The sequence below is a fragment of the Dama dama genome, chromosome 11, assembly GCF_033118175.1.
Source record: "Dama dama isolate Ldn47 chromosome 11, ASM3311817v1, whole genome shotgun sequence".
In the NCBI taxonomy this organism is placed as follows: domain Eukaryota; kingdom Metazoa; phylum Chordata; class Mammalia; order Artiodactyla; family Cervidae; genus Dama; species Dama dama.
Window position 1 is genome coordinate 4091737 of NC_083691.1, and position 18632 is coordinate 4110368.

At 49.4% G+C, this 18632-nt stretch overlaps 1 protein-coding gene across 4 annotated transcripts in view; it reads left to right on the forward strand.

The window, feature by feature from the left end:
- Positions 1–18632, forward strand: part of AK8 (adenylate kinase 8) — a 135547-nt gene that overhangs the window by 38832 nt on the left and 78083 nt on the right. For all 4 annotated transcript variants that reach the window (XM_061156161.1, XM_061156162.1, XM_061156163.1 and 1 more), the window contains 4 exons: positions 9437–9518; positions 10052–10123; positions 10583–10783; positions 14840–14971. In XM_061156161.1, coding sequence (XP_061012144.1) covers positions 9437–9518; positions 10052–10123; positions 10583–10783; positions 14840–14971 — 487 coding nt within the window. The remainder of the gene's footprint in view (positions 1–9436; positions 9519–10051; positions 10124–10582; positions 10784–14839; positions 14972–18632) is intronic.

Consider the following 18632-nt stretch of genomic DNA (forward strand, 5'->3'; position numbering starts at 1 on the left):
CTCGTTTCCCATCCAGATCCACTGATCCAGGTGCGGCTCAGAGCCGAGCAGCCAGCCCCTCGACTCTCCCTCGTCCTGGGGCCTGAAAAGCTCGTGGGTGCCGGAGGCTGGAAAGGGCCCAAGCTGCTGAAGGAGGTGATGCAGACAAGCCAGGCGCAGCGGGACAGGGGACAGTGACCTGTGGTGGCTGCCCCCACCAAGGGGGCGGGGGGCAGCTGCTCCTGGTGGAGGTGCGCCCCGAGCGCCCCCCAGAGTCCTGCCCACCTCTCGGGGCCTGAGACGGCAGCCTTGCAGTCACCTGCGTGGAGACGCGGCCTCTCTTGGTCTTGTGGAAACGCGCGTGCTCCTGCACCGCAGGTTGTTCTTAGGGGAGAGAAAGGCCCCGGTGTCCGAGGCGACTGCTCTGGGTTGGGTGCTTCATCATCCCGCTTCTCATCAATAATCCGACGCATTCATTCCAGGGACTTTCTCTTAGGGCATCTGACTGCCCCCATTTTACAGTCGAGGATGCTGAGACTCAGGTCTTAGGTAATTCATGATCACAAGGCTACAGGCTTAGAGCCCAGATGTGGACCTGGCCACGACTCTGCCCGGGGCCAGTGCTTTCCCTGCCCCAAGGGTGGGTGTGGGGGTCCCAGGACCAGGGGGAGGGAGCTGCAGCTCACGGAGGAGGTGGAAATCAAGGGGCTGGCTGCTTGGCTCCGAGACACGCCTGGATCAGCGGATTTGGAGTGGAGAGAGAGAGATGAGGTCCAAGGAGCCACCTGGGGTCAGTGGAGTCTGGGCTTGCAACCTTTGAGAATGAGGCCAGGACTCTAGGCAGACACGCGCGCCCAGCTTAGACCCAGCACTCGACCTTCAGGGTGTCCTTTGGAATGCCCTCATTTCAGATGTTGATCAGACCTGGTAATCATGACCCCCACCCCAGGATCGGCCCCCACTGCCTGGTGGGGTTTCCCCCTTCTTTTCATGATTTTGGGGAGCTGGGAGAATTTCGGGGGAGAATCAGGCTGCAGGGTTGCAAGTAAAGTACGATGTTTTCATGTGCAAAGACCCTCAGAGGCCGGACAGTCCCTCTTCCTGGTTGATGCCTTTTTCCTGCGTAACTATGAACAGCGGGCTGTTTTCTCTTAAAATGTCTTTGTTAGACCATAATTGTCTTTGCTAGAAGTTACCTGTTCCAGTTCCCTTATTTTATAGGTGATGTTCAGTGCCTTGCACCATCCACAACCAATTAGAAAAGAGCCCTAAGTGACCAGAGTTGGCTCAGCCAGACGTGGGGGCAGGTAGTTAAATGAACCAGTGACCGATCACCCCCAAGGCTGCCTAGCGCACAAGCCCCCCAACCGAGGGCTTCTGAACTTTTTGGTATGAAAACACAGCGTTCTGCATGAAGCGGTGAATAAATAAACTAGTGGATGAATGGATGGATGGACAGGTGAATGAAGGGGCCCTCAGGCTTGTTTCCCACATGCTGGCTCCTGACTGCGATTTCAGGGGTGCAAGCTCCCCTGGGAGGCTCTGGCAAACAGAAGACCACCGGGAACGGGTCTGCACTAGGCCACAATCCACTAGACTCCCTTGCTCTCAGCAAAATGTGTTTTTCCCAAGTCTTCGTTAATTAGAAAGCTTTTCTTAGTTCATATCCGGAATGCCAGTTACTGCTTTTTCCAAGACATGGCCTTTTCATTTATTTTTATTTCATTTTATTTATTTTGGCTCTGCTGGGTCTCTGTTGTGGCAGACAGGCTTTCTCTAGCTGAGGTGCGTGCGGGCTTGGTTGCCCAGTGGCATGTGGGACCCTTGCTCCTGGCTCAGGGATCCAACATGAATCCCTGCATTGCAAGCCGGACTCTTAACCACTGGACCACCAGAGAAATCCCTGAGACTATCTTTTAAAATGAATTCTTTATATTAATTTCTACAGTCCTAAGTGGGATGCCTTCTTGAAAGGGGGTAGAGGGAAAGAACAGAGTTCGCCTTGGTCAGAATTATAATGATAATAATAAAACTAGTTAACATAGACTGGGCTGTTTCTTCATCGCCAGGTACTATGCTTGTCTTGTTGTTGTTTGTCTGTAGTTCTCATTTAGTCATCCTGGCAGCCGTGGCGTAGATGGTTGTTAGCGTCCCAGTTTTGCAGAGAAGGAGAGCAAGGCCCAGAGGTGTTGAAAGTCACAGCTGGCAGTGGCAGAGGCTGATTCCCAAAGCTCTGCTCTTCAGCACCATGGTAAACCGACATCCTGATGGCTAATCTTATTTCTGAAGAGACGAGTCTATGCCACAGACAGTCTCTAAAGGGTTTGGAAGGAATGGACCCATTAACTGGATGTTGTCGAGGTATCCACTTTTCGTGCTTTCAGCCATTGCCCACTGTGTCTGAACCTGGAAACTAAATGTGATGCAGCAAAGCAAGTTTCTCTGCAGTGGCATCCTCCCAGGGGAGGAGCTGGGCGGGGACTGGTCCATTTTTATGTGAATTTGATTTTTAAACATTTTTTAGCTACTTGGGAACAACAAAAACAAAAAAAACACCAAACCTCTGGAGAAGGCTCTTGAGAGTCCCTTGGACAGCAGGGAGATCAAACCAGTCAATCCTAAAGGAAATCAACCCTGAATATTTATTGGAAAGACTGATGCTGAAGCTGAAGCTCCAATACTTTGGTCACCTGATGCAAAAAACTGACTCATTGGAAAAGACCCTGGGAAAGACTGTAGGCAAAAGGAGAAGGGGGTGGCAGAGGATGAGATGGTTAGATAGCATCACTGACTCAATGGACATGTATCTGAGCAAACTCCAGGAGACAGTGGAGGACAGAGGAGCCTTAGCGTGCTGCAGTCCGCAGAGTCCGCAGAGAGTCAGAAATGGCTTAGCAACAAACAACAACAACAACAACCTCTTAAACATTAACATCTGTGTTTTACCAAATTTCAACACCCTGGAGATCAGTGGCTTTTAACCAGCGGGACCCAGGCATATGGATTTTCCCAGATTCTTGTTTGCTTAGAAAACCATCAGGCATGTGTCACTGATTTGCCAAGATGGGTGGAACCCGGCTCCGTCGGTTACTTGGAAACACCACTCCCGCACGCCTCAGCCTGTCTGAGCGCAGGCGCTGAAGACGGCCGGGCAGAGCCTCGTGGGGTGGCTGAGCTAGCGTGCAGGCGAGTTCCAGAGTGGCCCGGCCCGCCGCACGCTGTGCCAGTCAGGAGCGCCGGCAGGTGTTGCCTATTGTTTGAGATTAAACTTCAAAGTCAAACTTCCCGCTACTTTTCTCTCAGATGAGTTGAATATGGAAGGCGTCCTAAGATGCCATGGCAGGCTAAGACTGGCACATTTCTGTCTGAACCAGAGGAACCAATACTGGCTCAATGTGATGTCAACTTTTTTGTAACCATCAAAATACTCTCATCTTTCTCACCAGTTGTCCTGAAACACATCAGTTTCCCAAACTGGATCTTTTAATATGCATTTCTTTTCTGGCTGATCAAAATCTCCTTTCTGCCTTCTTCTACCTAGTGGGAAACTGTATAACATTTCACCAGAAAAAAGTGAGGGAGGTGGCAGGCCTACGAGGCATCTTGTGACATGTCCCCAATTCAGACTTTGAGCTGAGTGATCTGATTGATCAGACACAAACCTTCAGCCTCAGATTGCCTCCCTGGGACCTTGAGGAATCGGCCTCTGGCTCCAGGGAACGCCTGGGATAGAGCCTCCGGAGCCTGCAGTCAGAGCTGGGAGCTGGAATCAGGGCGTCCTCCGGAGAACCCAGGGGAGCGCCCCCACTCTGGTCTTTGGAGGAGAGGGGAGGAGATGGGGCACCGCATCAAACAGGCTGAGGGCTCAGAGGGCAGGAGTCCTGTGGTGTGAAGTTGCTAATTGCGCTTTAATAATAGTCAGGAGGGCAGGAGAGGCCAGTGTTCACACAGAGTGGGCCGCGCTCTGCTGGGGCCCCGCCACGTTCCCGGGGCTGGCGGGCTGCTTTGCTTTCCTTTTTTTTTCTTCCATCTGTGACATCTGCTCCGTGCTTGTCCCTCCTCTGATACCGAACCCCGCGCAGCTGTGCGGGCCCCCAGCTCTGTGCGGGTGCAGGAGTGCCCTGAGCAGACGGCCTTTTTGATGTGTGATAAAACAGAAGCGAGCCACGGGGGTATGGCGAGCGAAGGCCTCGGAATATCAATTAGCCTGCTCGGAACAAAGCCACGGCTCCGGAGCAGCGGAATAGACATCTCACTGAAGTGTCAGGAAGACGGATAACGTATTCTAATTAGGGACTGACTGCTACCTCGGCATCCAGCCGCTCCTGGAAGTCAGGCCCACGACCCTCACGACGCAGCTCGCCAGCATCCCATCGCGGCGGGGCGCGGATGCTGCTGACTGATGGATGACTTCCTGCTTTTCCAGAATTTGTGGCCAGTAGCTTGCTCTCAACCAGAGTTGCTGTTTCCCCTCGAAAGTGTGCTCCGTTTGCCACTGGGCAGTTGCGAATAACCTCGACAAAGGGAGGAGCTCTGGGGCACTTCCCTGGGGGTCCAGTGGCTAAGACTCTGCGCTCCCCCCGAGTTTGATCCCTGGTCAGGGAACTAGATCCCACATAACACAGCTGAGAGTTCACACACCACAAGTAAAATCGCCATGTGCCACCACTGAAGGCCCCGCGTGCCGCAGCAAAGATGGAAGACCCGGCAGGCAGCAACTGAGACGTGGCAGAGCTGCGAATAAGTAGCTTTAAAAAGCGGGGACCGCGGAAGAGCTCTGGGAGAGATCTTCCCCAGGCACCAAGCCTGGGGCTCCCATCCCGAGGATGCTCCACGAGCCACCCTCCCTGATGTAGAGGCCTTGGTCACTGCAGCCTTCCTTCCCAGGCGAGCTGAGGCGGGGACTAGTGGGGTGTGGGTGCCATCCTAAGAGGTCAACAGATGATGTGACAGAGTGACTGGGAGACTCCTTAAGACTGGCTCGTCAGAGAGGGCCTTTCTGAGGAAGCAGCATGCAGGCTGAGATCTGAATGCTAAGATGTAAGGTTGATGGGGAAGGGGAAGGAGGTGTGTCCCCCAGGGACCTCGTTTCTTTGCACCTTGGGTGATTGGACCATCTCCCCGAGTCTGGACGCGTAGACCCGGAGAGCCAAGGTGGCCTGGGATTCACTTCAAGGCCCCCTGCCTTCTCCCTCCTTAAATGTCACGTCCGCACGAGGATGACGCACGAGCAAGGCCAGCTAATTAGGAAGATGTTCCCCACTTTGCTGCACTTTCCCTGTGTAATTGGAAGGCCCGCTTTCTCCAGTCAGCGAGAGCTGTTTCCCTGAATAGTTCTAAAAGCTTTGGACCACATACTGATATCAGCTGCAAATTTATGGGTGAGATTATAATGATTGCTCAGTAATGCAATATTAAAAGCAGAGGTCTTTCTCGGTGCTGAGCGAAGGCGGAGTTCCACCCTCCTTTCAGCTTAAAAACCAGGATTCGAAACAGAATTACCCGCCCCGGTCAGTGGGCTCCAGCTCCCTCCCTTCCAGATATGGAAAAAATGAAGGGGTCTGAATGTAGCCAAAGTTCAGAACATTTGGGTTCGGCTTCCAGAACCGTAAGTTGGGGGGTGGGTTTCAGACCCCACACCTCCTGGTTCCTAGAGGGGTGTGCACATATGTAGGTGTTTGCTTTTTTCAAGAGCTGCAGCCAACACTTGGCTGGCTATAACAAGGACTTGAGGGAGCAAAAGTCTGTTAAAAATCTTGGTTTCTTTTTTTTTTTTTTTTTTTGCACTTTTGCTTCATTAGTTCTAGAATCCAGGGCCTCCGTGGCTGTGTGTTCTCCTGCATAATTTAAGAAATTAATGAAAGCATGCCTGATTTTTCCAACGCTCTTTACTCTATAAATTTGTTTAGCTTTTTTTTAAACTGTCAGTTGAGGCTATTGGAGCCTAAATATTTCAATACTGAAGAAAAGTGACCCTTTCCCCTTTTTTAAAAGAAAGACATGACTTGCCCTCAGCCACGTGGTGTTCTATATATCAGGTGTTATGAATTACAAGTGACCTTGGGTCTGAGTTTATCCCATCAGTCCATCCTCTCACCTTAAAGCAACCAAAGTTTTACAATTGCTGAGAGGGCGGGGCCTACGTCAAGGGGAGCCCCCTTCTGGGAGCCAGCCTCAGAAACCTGGACATCCGCTTGGGGTTGCCTGACGCTTCTCACCGCAGAATGGAGATCTAAGGGAAACCGAGTTTTTTGACCCAGGAGCCCGCTATGTCCTCCCTTGCCTGGTAAATGAATAAAGCTGTGCTTTTTTACTGTACCTCCCCGAAAGGAAGGGAGACATGAGATAATCTGTGGCTTTACTTCACCCTTCCAAATCTCGCTTTATCTGACAATCAAGTTGAAGGCATTAAATAGTATGTATGTGAGGGCTTCCCAGGTAGCTCAGTGGTAAAGATCCCCTGGAGAAGGAAATGGCAACCCATTCCAGTGTTCATGCCTGGGAAATCCCATGGACAGAGAAGCCTGGCGGGCTACAGTCCACAGGGTCACAAGACCTGGATACGACTGAGCACCTGAGACACATGTATAACTCCAGACTCAAGGGATTTGAAAAGACTCTAGAAATTGTTTGATGTGAATATTGTTGGGGGACATCAAAAAAGAGAAAAACAATGTAAACAAATGGGAAGATAATTTTTTTTTGGTCACGTGACTTGCAGGATTTTAGTTCCCTGACCAGGAATGGAACCCAGAACCGTGTCAGGTAGAGAGCTACGGCCTAACCACTGTACCACCAGGGGATTCCCAGGAAGATGTTTTGACGTGATGTTGTAAAAATGTCCATCCTCCATAAAGTAATCTCTACATTTAATGTTATTCCCAACCTTGTAGAATTTATGTCTTTGGAACTTAACAAAATAGTCTTTGTCTACCTGGAGGAACAAGTTTTTTTTTAAAAAAAGAAAATGAAGGAGGAACATCTCCTACTAGATAGAACAATAAATTATAAAACAACAGTAATTTAAACAGTGTGAGTCTGACACAAGAGTCTACAGGAAGAAAGATGCCAGAACCAACATCACACCAACATGTAGACTGTGTTAAAATTTTTTTGATATTTAGAAGGAAGAGGGGCTTCCCTTGCAGCTCAGTTGGTAAAGAATCTACAGACCCAGGTTCAATTCCTGGGTCAGGAAGATCCCCTGGAGAAGGAAATGGTAACCCACTCTAGTATTCTTGCCTAGAAAATCCCATGGACAGAGGAGCCTGGCCAGCTATCCATGGGGTCACAAGAGTCAGACACAACTTAGTGACTAAACCAGCAGAGGGAAGAAGATAGGCTGTTTCATAGATGACCCTGGGATAGTTGGAAATCCACATAAAAATGGATTAGGTCAGGCCCACATCATTTTTTGAAAAAAAAAAAAAATGTGGCTCTATTAAATATACTATTTAAGGGTAAAGAATTAAACTGTTAAGAAAACACAGTTTAAATGCAGGTGAATATTTACCAGCTTTTGCAGTGACAAGGGCCTTTTTATATATCCACTCAACACCAGAATCCAAAGAAAAACGCATTGATTGATTTGGCCATAAACTTATGTGTTAAAAAACACATACACAAAATTAAAAGGCCAAAGCCAAACTGTGGGAAATGTTGGTAGCTTTGTTTGCCTCAAGGAGTCTCTGGTAACAGTTGCCAAAATAAGTTAATATTCTTAATATGTAAAGAGCTCTTGTGAACAAATAAGAGGATAAAACCCCAAGGGCAGAGTGAATAGATGACATGAATGGACATTTTGGAAAAATGAAATTTCAAATAACCAGTGCACACATGGAAAAAATATTGAACCTCATTAGTGCTCAAAGACATGCAAATTAAAACAGCAACGCTATGCTGTCTTGCTGGACAGCTTTTCTCTGAGACAGAACCTGACATTGACCAGGATGCAGGGAAACTGAACAGGTGATCTGCCATTGGGTTCAGAAACTGATGGACAAGTTTGTAGCTTGATGTGGCAAAATGTATCAAAATTGATAAAAGAAGGTATCAACTTTTAGAAATTTATCAGGGTTTTTTTTTGCGGGGGATGCATACCAAAAGGCATGTGGGATCTTAGCTCCCCGACTAGGGATTGAGCCTGCACCCGCTGCTGTGGAAGCTGGAGTCTTAACTACTGGGCCACTAGAAAGTCCCTAATAAATAGTTTTGTTTCCTTTTTTAAAAAGTAATGGAATGAAACTCAATGAGGAGCAGCATATGATTCGTTAGCATTTGGCAGGTCAATTCATGCGATGCTTGGCAGCTGCAAAAACTCCCAGGAGAGGCGAATTCTGTGATGTGGGAAAATGTGCATGAAGTGTTCTCACCATGTGAAAAGGACAGATTACAAAATAGTATATACAGTGTGATTTTTCTCCCTCCACTGCCTTCCCCACCCCCAAAAAAGGAAAAAAAGACATCCATATGTGAAGCCTGGAAGGAGATGACCCGAAGTGTTAGCAGTGGCCAGCCGTGGGTCGGTGGTGTCAGTCAGCGACAAGCATTATCTTTTCAGCCCTGTGGGATTTTCCACAGGGTGCAGCAATCGTGTGTGACCCTCACAGGTGGACTGAAAGGGTTCATGAAAATAACCTTCTAAACCAGTTCCCCAGCTGACCCAAGAGGGTGCCTGAAGAAGTTCAGCCCTAAAACAAGTTCACTAGGAACAGACACGTGGACTCGGGCCTCCTAATGCTCTGTTCATCCAGGACTTGCAGGCTTTTGTTTTGCCCCTGATAGTTCCTTGCCTCTCATATCTGAAAAGCTGTCTTTGGGGAATAACCCAAAATGTGGAAAGAGCTGCAACACAAAGATGTTCCTTACAGTGTTATTTATAACAGTGAGAATGGTCAGTGGGTGAAATGTCCAGTCATGGGGCATGGTTCAGTAAGTGAGACAGCTCACCGGTGGGATGTTATATGGCCAGGGAAGACGTGGGTCAATGTGAAAAAAACGCAGTGTGGTTATAATGTGGGATGGGAAAAAAATCAGGGCAGAAAATCTCTATGTTGTGCCTATCATCACAAACGTCAGGTTCAGAAGGGAATGTGATATTATGAGAGGGATTGTTAAGTAAGTTTGATGCAGCTATCAGAAACATTTATTTTCTCTTATCTTAGAAGTTCCAGTCTTTCTAGAAAGGTATGATATGATAATTTTTTTAAAAAAATTATTCTTTATTTATTTGGATGTGCTGGTGCTGGGTCTTTGTGGCGGCCTGTGGGTCTTTAGTTGTTGGCATATGGGATCTTAGTTCCCTGACCAGGGATCGATCCTGGGTCTCCTGCATTGGGAGCACAGGGTCTTAGCCACTGGACCACCAGGGAAGCCCCAATATTCTTTTTTATAATAACTCCCCCCACAATCTGAAAAAGTAAACATAGGTGAGTCTCTTTCCACATCCTCTTTCTAGGGCTGGATTCTGGACGGCATCCCCGAGACGCGGGAGCAGGCTCTGACGATCCAGACCCTCGGTATCTCCCCGAGACATGTCAGTGAGTAACCCCACCCACCAGGGCTGCGGACCCCAAGAGTGAGCGCCCACCCTCTGCCGTGTCAGCGGCTCCCCAGTGCCCACCCGCAGCCCAGGCGCCACCATCCAGGAGGGGCCGACGGGCCTGTGACCTGGCAGGAACCAGGAGGAACGCACAGCGAGTTCTCCAAGAGCTAAACGCGTTTGGGGCTTGTGCTTAGGACCCTGGGGTTTTGCTCTTCCCTGTTTCAGGAAGCCCCCCATCTCAACCGTGGGAAACTCTGAGAAACCAGTGGAAACTGGAAACCACAGAGAAGCTCTCTATAAGAAATAATCCCAGATGTGGCAAAAGCCTCCCGTATAGGGATGTCGCAGTTACTGGTGGCCCTGAAGGCGGTCGGCAGGCAGTGTTCACACGCAGGCAGCCTCTGTCCCGAGATTCCCTGTCTGTGTTCTGCTGTCTCTCTTAGGGAGTTGATGGGGGTGGAGATGGTGGGTGTTCTAGTGTCCCGCTGCCCACCGTGTCTGGTTTGGCTTCTTTCCTTCTCTGCCCAGTCGCGCTGAGCGCTCCAGACACCGTCCTGATTGAGAGAAACTTGGGGAAGAGGATCGACCCTCAGACTGGAGGTATGGCAGTCTCCTGCATCCGCCCACCCCGTGGGATCTCAGAGGTCTCAGGTCCTAGGCACAGCCCCCACCCCTCACTGAGCGCCCCCTCTCAGCTTCGGCAGCAGACAGACCGAGGTTCCTGCCCGCTTATAGCCTTGGGGTGTGGGAGGACTTACCCAGTGTCTCAGGTTTCCTGTTCTCACCTGGACCTGAGGCTGAGAGCACCAGGCCCCATCCTATGAGCTGATCCCGTGAGAAGGCAGGGAGCCTGCGGGTGGGTGCCCGGCACAGAGTGAACGCTCAGAAAGCCGCCGCCGCCCTTCCCGTCACCCCAGCATCCTCATCAGTTTGTTACTAGCAGCAGTGGGGGAGCAGGCTGAAGCCGCCGCTGGGGTGGGCGGACAGGCGTCCCTGGGACCCGCAGGCTCTGCTTCCAGGACGGGCGGGTGACTCTACCCGTGTCCCTCTCTCTGGCAGAGATCTATCACACCACCTTCGACTGGCCGCCCGAGTCGGAAATCCAGAACCGACTGATGATGCCCGCAGGCATCTCGGAGGGGGAGACGGCGCGGAAGCTGCTGGAGTATCACAGGAACATCGTCAGGATCCTCCCTTCGTACCCCAAGATCCTGAAGGTCATCAACGCTGACCAGCCCTGCGTGGACGTCTTCTACCAGGGTAAACCCAGACGGCCCCTCCACCCGTCCTGTCCCCGTGTCACTTCATCTGGCGGCGTCCAGGGTGTGCCTGGGCGCAGGGGAGTCAAGTTGTGGGCGGCCCAGGGTCCCTGCCCAGAAACAAGGGCGAGGTCCCAAAGAGCGTCCCCCTCGGAGACCCTGGGCTAGTACTCTACACCCCGAGCGGTCGCCGGACCTGACTTGGAGCGAGGAGAGGTGGGACGGGGTGGGAGGGCAAGGGGCACACAGGCTCGGCCTGGGACTTCCCCGGTGGTCTAGTGGTCGGACTTTGCCTTCCAGTGCAGGCGGCCCGGGTTTGACCCCTGGGCAGGGAACTAGATCCCACATGCTGCAACTATGACCTGGAGCAGCCAAATTAAATAAATAAATATTTAATAAATACATAAATACGTTTTTTAAAAAGGTTCACATAAAAAGTCTTTAAAAGAAAAGAAAAAGAAATCTCACGCTGAGGATCAAAGAGGAGAAAGAGAAAATTTATAAAAATTAAACAAACATACAAACCAAACCCACCACCGCCATGAGAAAACAAACAACAACAACAAAATACACATCAGGTGTCCTGAGCCCGTTGAGGACAGCGAAAGCAGCCCCATGCTGGGCACAGCCCTACCTCGGGAGCAGTAACATATGTTCACAGCAGTTTCCCAGAAAGTGGCTGAAACAGGCCTGTTTAGGGGCTGGGGATCTGACCATTGAGACCTCAGGGCCAGGTGACATGTGAATGAGCCTCAGCCCCACCACACATCAGCTGTGCCATCTGTGGTAACTCTCATAATCTCTCTGGGCCTCAGTTTTGTCATCCCAAAAATGGGCACAAAGATGGATCCTTCCTCATAGACTTAGGTGAGGCTGCGCTCTGTGAGATCCTGCAAAGCAGGCATTGCAGCCGTGAGTCCGGGGGCTGGTGCAGAGTGACGGCTCAGTGAGTGTCAGGCTCTGCTGCCGTCATGATTCAACACCCGGTCCCAAAGGACAAGGAAGTTAGAATAATTCTCCCCCAAAGCAGTTCTTGAGAGCCCCTTGGACAGCAAGGAGACCCAACCAGTCCATCCTAAAGGAAATCAGTCCTGGGTATTCATTGGAAGGACTGATGCTGAAGCTGAAACTCCAATACTTTGGCCACCTGATGCGAAGATCTCACTCACTGGAAAAGACCCTGATGCTGGGAAAGATTGAAGGAGGCAGGAGAAGGGGACGACAGAGGATGAGATGGTTGGATGGCATCACCGACTCAATGGACGTGAGTTTGTGCAAGCTCCAGGAGTTGGTGATAGACAGGGAGACCTGGTGCGCTGCAGTCAATGGGGTCGCAAAGAGTCGGACACGACTGAGCAACTGAACTGAACTGAATTGAAAGCAGCTGCTTATCATTTTTTATTTTTAATTTAGTTTTTCCTTTTATTTATTTTATTTTTTTCAGCTGCACCGTGTGGCTTGGGGGATCCTAGTATCCTAACCAGAGGTTGAACCCCAGCCCTCTGCAGTGAAAATGCAGGGTCCTAACCACTGGATGGTCAGAGAATTCCCCTGGTTTTTTTAAAAAAAAGTCTTGCTGAGCTTCACACCCAGTCAGGCCCTTCTGTGCGATGCCGATGCCGTAGGTGCCTGAGAAGATAAACTTACCACTGCAGGGGTTCTAAGACACTTCACAGTTTACAATACCGTTTTTTGGTATATCCTCTTAAATCTCTTGCAGAGACATTTAGTTTTGGCGGGGAGGTGGTTCTGAGCTCCCTAGTACCGCCAGCCCCCATCTGCCAGCGGGTGGCTTTGCTTTACCGGAAGAGCAGAGAGCGGCACAGCCTCGGTCTCTGAAGGGGGGTCAGCGGGCGAGGGGGGATGTCTGCAGGGTGATGCTACTTTGAAAAATGCCAGGCTTGCAGATGCCTTGTAAATTTCCAGTGATTTTGCATCTCGGAAGGGTCTTTAGTAGCAAACACTGCACTCCGAAGATAAACAACCACAACATTTATCTTATGCCATGATTCTGAATTTACACATTAATTACTTCCAAATTACTTAATTAAATTTAAAAGTTCATATGATCGTTCATAAAGAATTCATGCCTGGAATTGTAAATAAAAATGTGAGTGTCTGAATATTAATTATTATTAATTAATAATGCAGAGAGATAAATTGAAAATTGGAATGCAGAATTCTCTCTGTGTTTTTTTTTTTTAATCTCTCTGCAGTGCATCCAGCAACCACATATTTTTAAAAAGAATAATTAGATGTTGAGACTGTCTGGGGGATCATTACTTCTAATTAACTTAGTTATTTACTGTAAATTAAGCATCATTTGTAAGCAGGCTGCTTTGCCTGTAGTATTTGTGCTCTTCAGACGAGCTGGCTCCTGGAAGGTCTGAGGATAAAGACAGCCTTGCTGGAGTCTCTGTCTCCCGGGTTGGTCTTGCTGGTGGAAAGTGTTACCCCTGGCAGTGGGCTTGGGAGAGTGGCCCTAGCCCTGCCAACTCTGCAAAATGCAGACAAGAAGAGCACCTCCCTTGGGGGACAGTGCATGGCTCAGATCAGACAAGGCTGGTAGAGAGTTTAGCTTGGCAGATTGTCATCCTGACCATGAAGACCTGGTAACCTACCTGTGCCTTTAGTTCCAAGACAGAGAGGAATCGTACTATCCCTAATGAACCTTCCAATCAAAAAAAAAAATCCCGCAAAGATCTGAGACTTCAAAATTTGCCCAGTGAGCACACCCCAGTAGTTTCCAATTTTGTCCCCTTCCTCCGCTGGGGATGTTTGGAGGCATTTGCGGTTGTCACCACTAGGGGGCGTGCTACCAGCACCTGGTGGGTAGGGGCCAGGGAGCGCCCTGGATGTCAGGAGCTTGGCAGACCCTGCCCACCTGTCCCAGGTGTCAGGGTGGTGCCCTGGGACCCCTTCCTGTCTTCGGATGGGTTCCATCCTGGGTGAGGGGCTGACTCAACATGCTGCCTGCAGGAACCCTGGCACCTGCTGGGGATGGTCCGGGTCCCTGGCAGGAGGCGGGGTTGGGAAGGGAGACCCCATTTTGATGCAAATCGGGACTGGAATGGAGGTACCCACCCTCGGCCTCAGCAGGTGGGCTGTTTGCCCCCCCCACCCCGCCCACGTGCCAAGTGGCAGCCCTTTAACAGCCTGCCCAGCTCGCTCTGGTGCCCCCTCCACACTCGAGTGGGAAGTGACCCGGTTTGATGTTCAGTAGCTTTTGGCATCCAGTGCCCCCCACAGTGCAGGCACCTTGCCCCTGTCCCCCTGAGTCTTTGTTCTTCAAATGCCAGGGCACCCCAGGCAAGGCCTCTGTCTGCCCACGCCAGGACCTGTTTGATCGCAGCCTCTTTGGAGACTCGCAACAAAGTTGGTGTCACTGGAGTGAGGCTGCAATTTATTCTCCACCAATTCCGGAGGCCTTTAGAAGTCCCCCAGGTGCCAGGCCCCCGCATGGCCTGATGCATTTATCAAAGCTTGTGTCTGACTCTAGGAGGCTGGCCTGGTCCCGGGGCCTCAGGCTGAAGCTCAGCCTGCATTCAATTGAGAAACATCTCAGCACAATTTTTTTTTTGGCCATCCATGCTGCATGGCATGCAGGATCTTCTTTCCCTGACCAGGGATCGAACCCACACCCCCCCTGCAGTGGAAGCATTGACTTTTAATTACTGGACCCCCAGAGAAGTCCCCCAGACCAATATTTAGTGTGTTTTCTGTGTCCCAGGACCAGCCCTCAACAGCACCCCCAGCCCTCCTCGGACTGTGAGGGCAGCGCTGACCCCGTGCTGAGTTAGGGATCCCGGGACGGTGTGCTCTCTGAGGGCGGCCTCTGTGCCTCTCCTTGTCCCCTCCCACCTTGGTGCCCAGGCCTGAAGGGTAGCTCCTTCCCCGCAGCTTCACCCTGTGGTCCCCTGGCAGATGCCCAGAGGGTTTCCCCGGGGCCGAAAACAGAGAAATAATTACTGCTGTTAACAGCCCACGCAGAGGTGCTGTGAGCTGGCCCCCTTTCTGTAGGAGCCTGGTTCATCATTCTGCCCTCCTCTCGTTCTAGCTCTGACCTACGTCCAAACCAGCCATCGATCCAATGCCCCGTTCACTCCAAGGGTGCTGCTTTGCGGGCCCGTGGGCAGCGGGAAAAGCCTGCAGGCCGCCCTCCTGGCCCAGAAATACGGCCTCATCAACGGTAAGTGCCCTGGTGCTGCCCTGCTTCCAGAACCTTCCATGGCGTCCTGCTCTCCTAGGCCCTCCCGTGTCATGGGAGTGGTGAGGGGATCGGCATCACTTCTCTTTCTTGCTCTCTGCTCCGAACAGTTTCCAGTTAATCCATCTTTGCACGGATAGTTTTCTGCCTCCTAAAGAACATGGCCATGAAAACATTAACCAATAAAAACCTGTCTGCAGCCCAAAGCGCTGGACCGTTTTCTGGTCCTCATCTTTTATGTCCTTTGGCTCAGTGGTTTTTCTGTGCTTTGCCCCAGAGGCGCCCCACCCCACCGCCATTCCCCTCAAAGCCGGAGTTCTTGCATAATGTGAACCTGCTGTTTATTTATTTTCTCCAGTCTCGTTTGGTTCCCCCAACCCAGGTCAGCGTGCTTACAGGCAGACAATTTCTGAACCAGAGAAAGGCTTCTCGCTCAGCACAGTTTCAATAAATATTTTACCAGGAGGAGAGAAAATATTGAAATCAGTTCTCCAGGTCTTTCCTGGAGTGGTCTCAGGTGGTCTTGGATGCCAGCCAGGTTTCAGGAGGATAAAGGGCTAGAAAGGATGCTTGTAGGAGACACACTGCAAGGGAGGAGATGGGAGGCACTGACCCCCTCCCACTTCAAATGCTGCGGAAGCCTCAGTAACCTCTACTTTATTTACTCAGGCAACATGAGACCTGCACCCCCAAATATATAAATATGCACGCTTATGGCCCCAAATGATACATACACACCATACAGATATACATGTATACCGACGCACAAATATATACACTCCACCCTAGAATGCTCAAGTTTTGAATAAAAAATGCTTTTCAGTTAGGTCTCCAACTTAAAATCCCAAAGCCACTGAGATTCCCAGCCAGGAATCAATGACAAAAGTTGAAGGTGGAGAACTGAATGCTTATTCCATTAAGTATGGAAAAATAGCAATAGTTGTGTGAGTGTTTTAGTAAAACAAATAAATAGCAGTATTCCGTTTTGGTTAGCATGGAAAAATCATCTGGATACTTTACAATAAAAGGTATGCTTTTCTTGTATCCAAGTTTTGTTTTGTTTTTTAAGTATAATTATTCAAATAATTCCTTCTACTTTTGTGTTTACCTCTTAAGAATACTATAAGACTAGAATTCCAGCTGCTGTTACGGGCGACTCCTTTGTAAAGAATGAGCCCCGCTCCACTTGTGGCCACACCCACAGGTTTATTTAGCTTCTTGGTAGGTGAAGACACGTGAAGAAACACAGTAAGAAGAGCCTTAATGGCAGCGGGAGGGTCTGAAAAACACTATAAAGTGACACCTTAATATCGTGCAAAGCAATTTAGATAATTGTCACTGGGCCAAAGCTTGTTTATGCAGACAGGCTCGTTCAGGAAAAGTGTTGTTTAATTTAAATTGTTTTCGTAAAGAAATCAGGTTCGCCTAGAGTTTTCCAAACAGAAAATAGAAAAGCTCACGCTGGTTTTTGCTTGGTAGCCAAAGGGTCATTTGGGGCTCGTTTCAATAACTGAGCATTTGGAGACTGATTCAAAGTTCACATTTCTCAAAGGTGTTTTTGAGAAACCCAAGACGTCGTAAGATTTCAGTAAACCTAGTTAGGGGACCTGTGGTTGGCAGAGGCAAGCGCTGAGCTGTTGGGTGGGGTCTCTCTGCAGAGACCTGTCTGCACCCAACGCTCTAGGAACTGCCGCTCTGTCCCCAGAGGCCCCCCACTGCCCCCCTGCCGCCCCCCACCACAACCCCCTGCCTTGGGTTTTCACATTTATGAACTTGTGGGAAAACTTCTCAGAACAAACAAGCCACATTCACTCCCACAAGGTTTATTGAAAGACTCCTGGCTATAGCTGGCGAGAATATAAACTGGCACAACCTTTGTAAGATAAAGGCCACTACTGATTAACATATGACCCATGCTCATCCTTTGGCCCCGTGATTTCACACCTAGGACTTTATTCTGCTGTAACACTCCCCCAGATACTCAAAAAAAGATGTGAAGGATGCATGATGAAACATAAAGGCGACCCCAGACTGTTCATAAGAGCGCTAGTTAAGTAAGCTGTGGGCAGCTTTAAAAAGAAACCTGTAAAGTGACTCCATGTCCCTGAAGTGTTGTTACCTGGGAGCCGAATGGAAAACAAGTCACTCGATAGCGTTGAGGGGATGGTCTCATCTTTGTTCAGAAAAGTGTGTTAGTCTGGGCTCAGAAAACGTCTGAAGGAACATCTAGGTACCAAACTGGTTATCTCTGTAGAGTGATGTGTTGTTACACAATTCTGATTTTTTTTTCCCCCCTGCACTGAGCATAGATTTTCTAACCAGAAACAACCATGAAGTTTTTTGTGTTTTTTTTTTTTTTTTTGGCCATAGTGAGCAGCACGTGGGATCTTAAGTTCCTTGATCAGAGACTGAACCTGTGCCCCCTGCATGGGGAACTCAGAGTCTTAACCACTGGACCACCAGGGAAGTCCCAAGACTTTTATTAAAATGCTATTAATTTCACTCATTGCATGCCTGCAATATGCAGCGCATTTTATTTGTTACATAGATAGGGAAACTAGAAAAAAGAAGAGGCTCACTTAAGGATGGAGGTGGGCTCATGCTGAGCTGGAAGAATGAGGTGAGGCGGGGCTTATCCCAACACAGCCCCAGGTCACAGGTGTCTGAAGCCTCAGTGCTTTGACCCTCTAGGAAGAGGATACTGTTACAGTATCGTCTTAGAATGTTGTAGAGTGAGGTGGCTACAGGCAGAGGTTTTAAACCATTCTCCTAGTATAAGTGGGCCTTCCCTGGTGGCTCAGATGGTAAAAGAATGCATGCAAAGCAATATGGGAGACCCAGGTTTGATCCCTAGGTTGGGAAGATCCCCTTCTCCAGGGGAGATGGCAACCCACTCCCGTATTCTTGCCTGGAGGATTCCACAGACAGAGAAGCCTGTGCGTTGCAGAGAGTTGGACAAAATTACTGAGCAACTTAGCACTTTCACTTTTCCCAATATAAGCACTTAATGTTACACAATTATCTCTAAACACTTCTTTGGTTGCATCTCACAAAATTTTAATATGCTGTGTTTTATCATTCAGTTCAAAGTATTTTCTAATCTCCTTTGTGGTTTTTTGGACCCATGCATTATTTAGAAGTATACTGCTCACTGTCCAAATATTTGGGAATTTCCCAGATTGTTTTTTGTTTCTTTAATTCTCTTGAGGTCAAAGGACATACCCTATATGGTTTCAGCCCTTTGAAATGTATTGAGACTTTTTTATGGCCCAGCACATGTCCATATTGGTGAAGTACATGTGCACTTGAAAAGAATATATACACTGGTTTTGTTGAATATCGTGCTCTAAGAATGTCAGTGGGGTGAGGTTGATAGTGTGATCACTTCCTCTGTGTTCTTAATGATTTCTCTCTGCTTATTATTTCAGTAGCTGAGAGAGGTGCATTAAAAGCTCCAGCTCTGCCTGCAGGTTTCTCTATTTTTCTGCCGGTCTTTGCTTCCTGAAATTTGAGGCTGTGTGTGGATTAAGGAGTGTGGCCTCTTCTTGGTGCGATCTCCCCTTATGGTTAGGAAGCACTCCTCCACCTCTCCAGTAATACTCATTTTCTCCAAGCCCACTTTATCTGATAAGTATAACCTCTA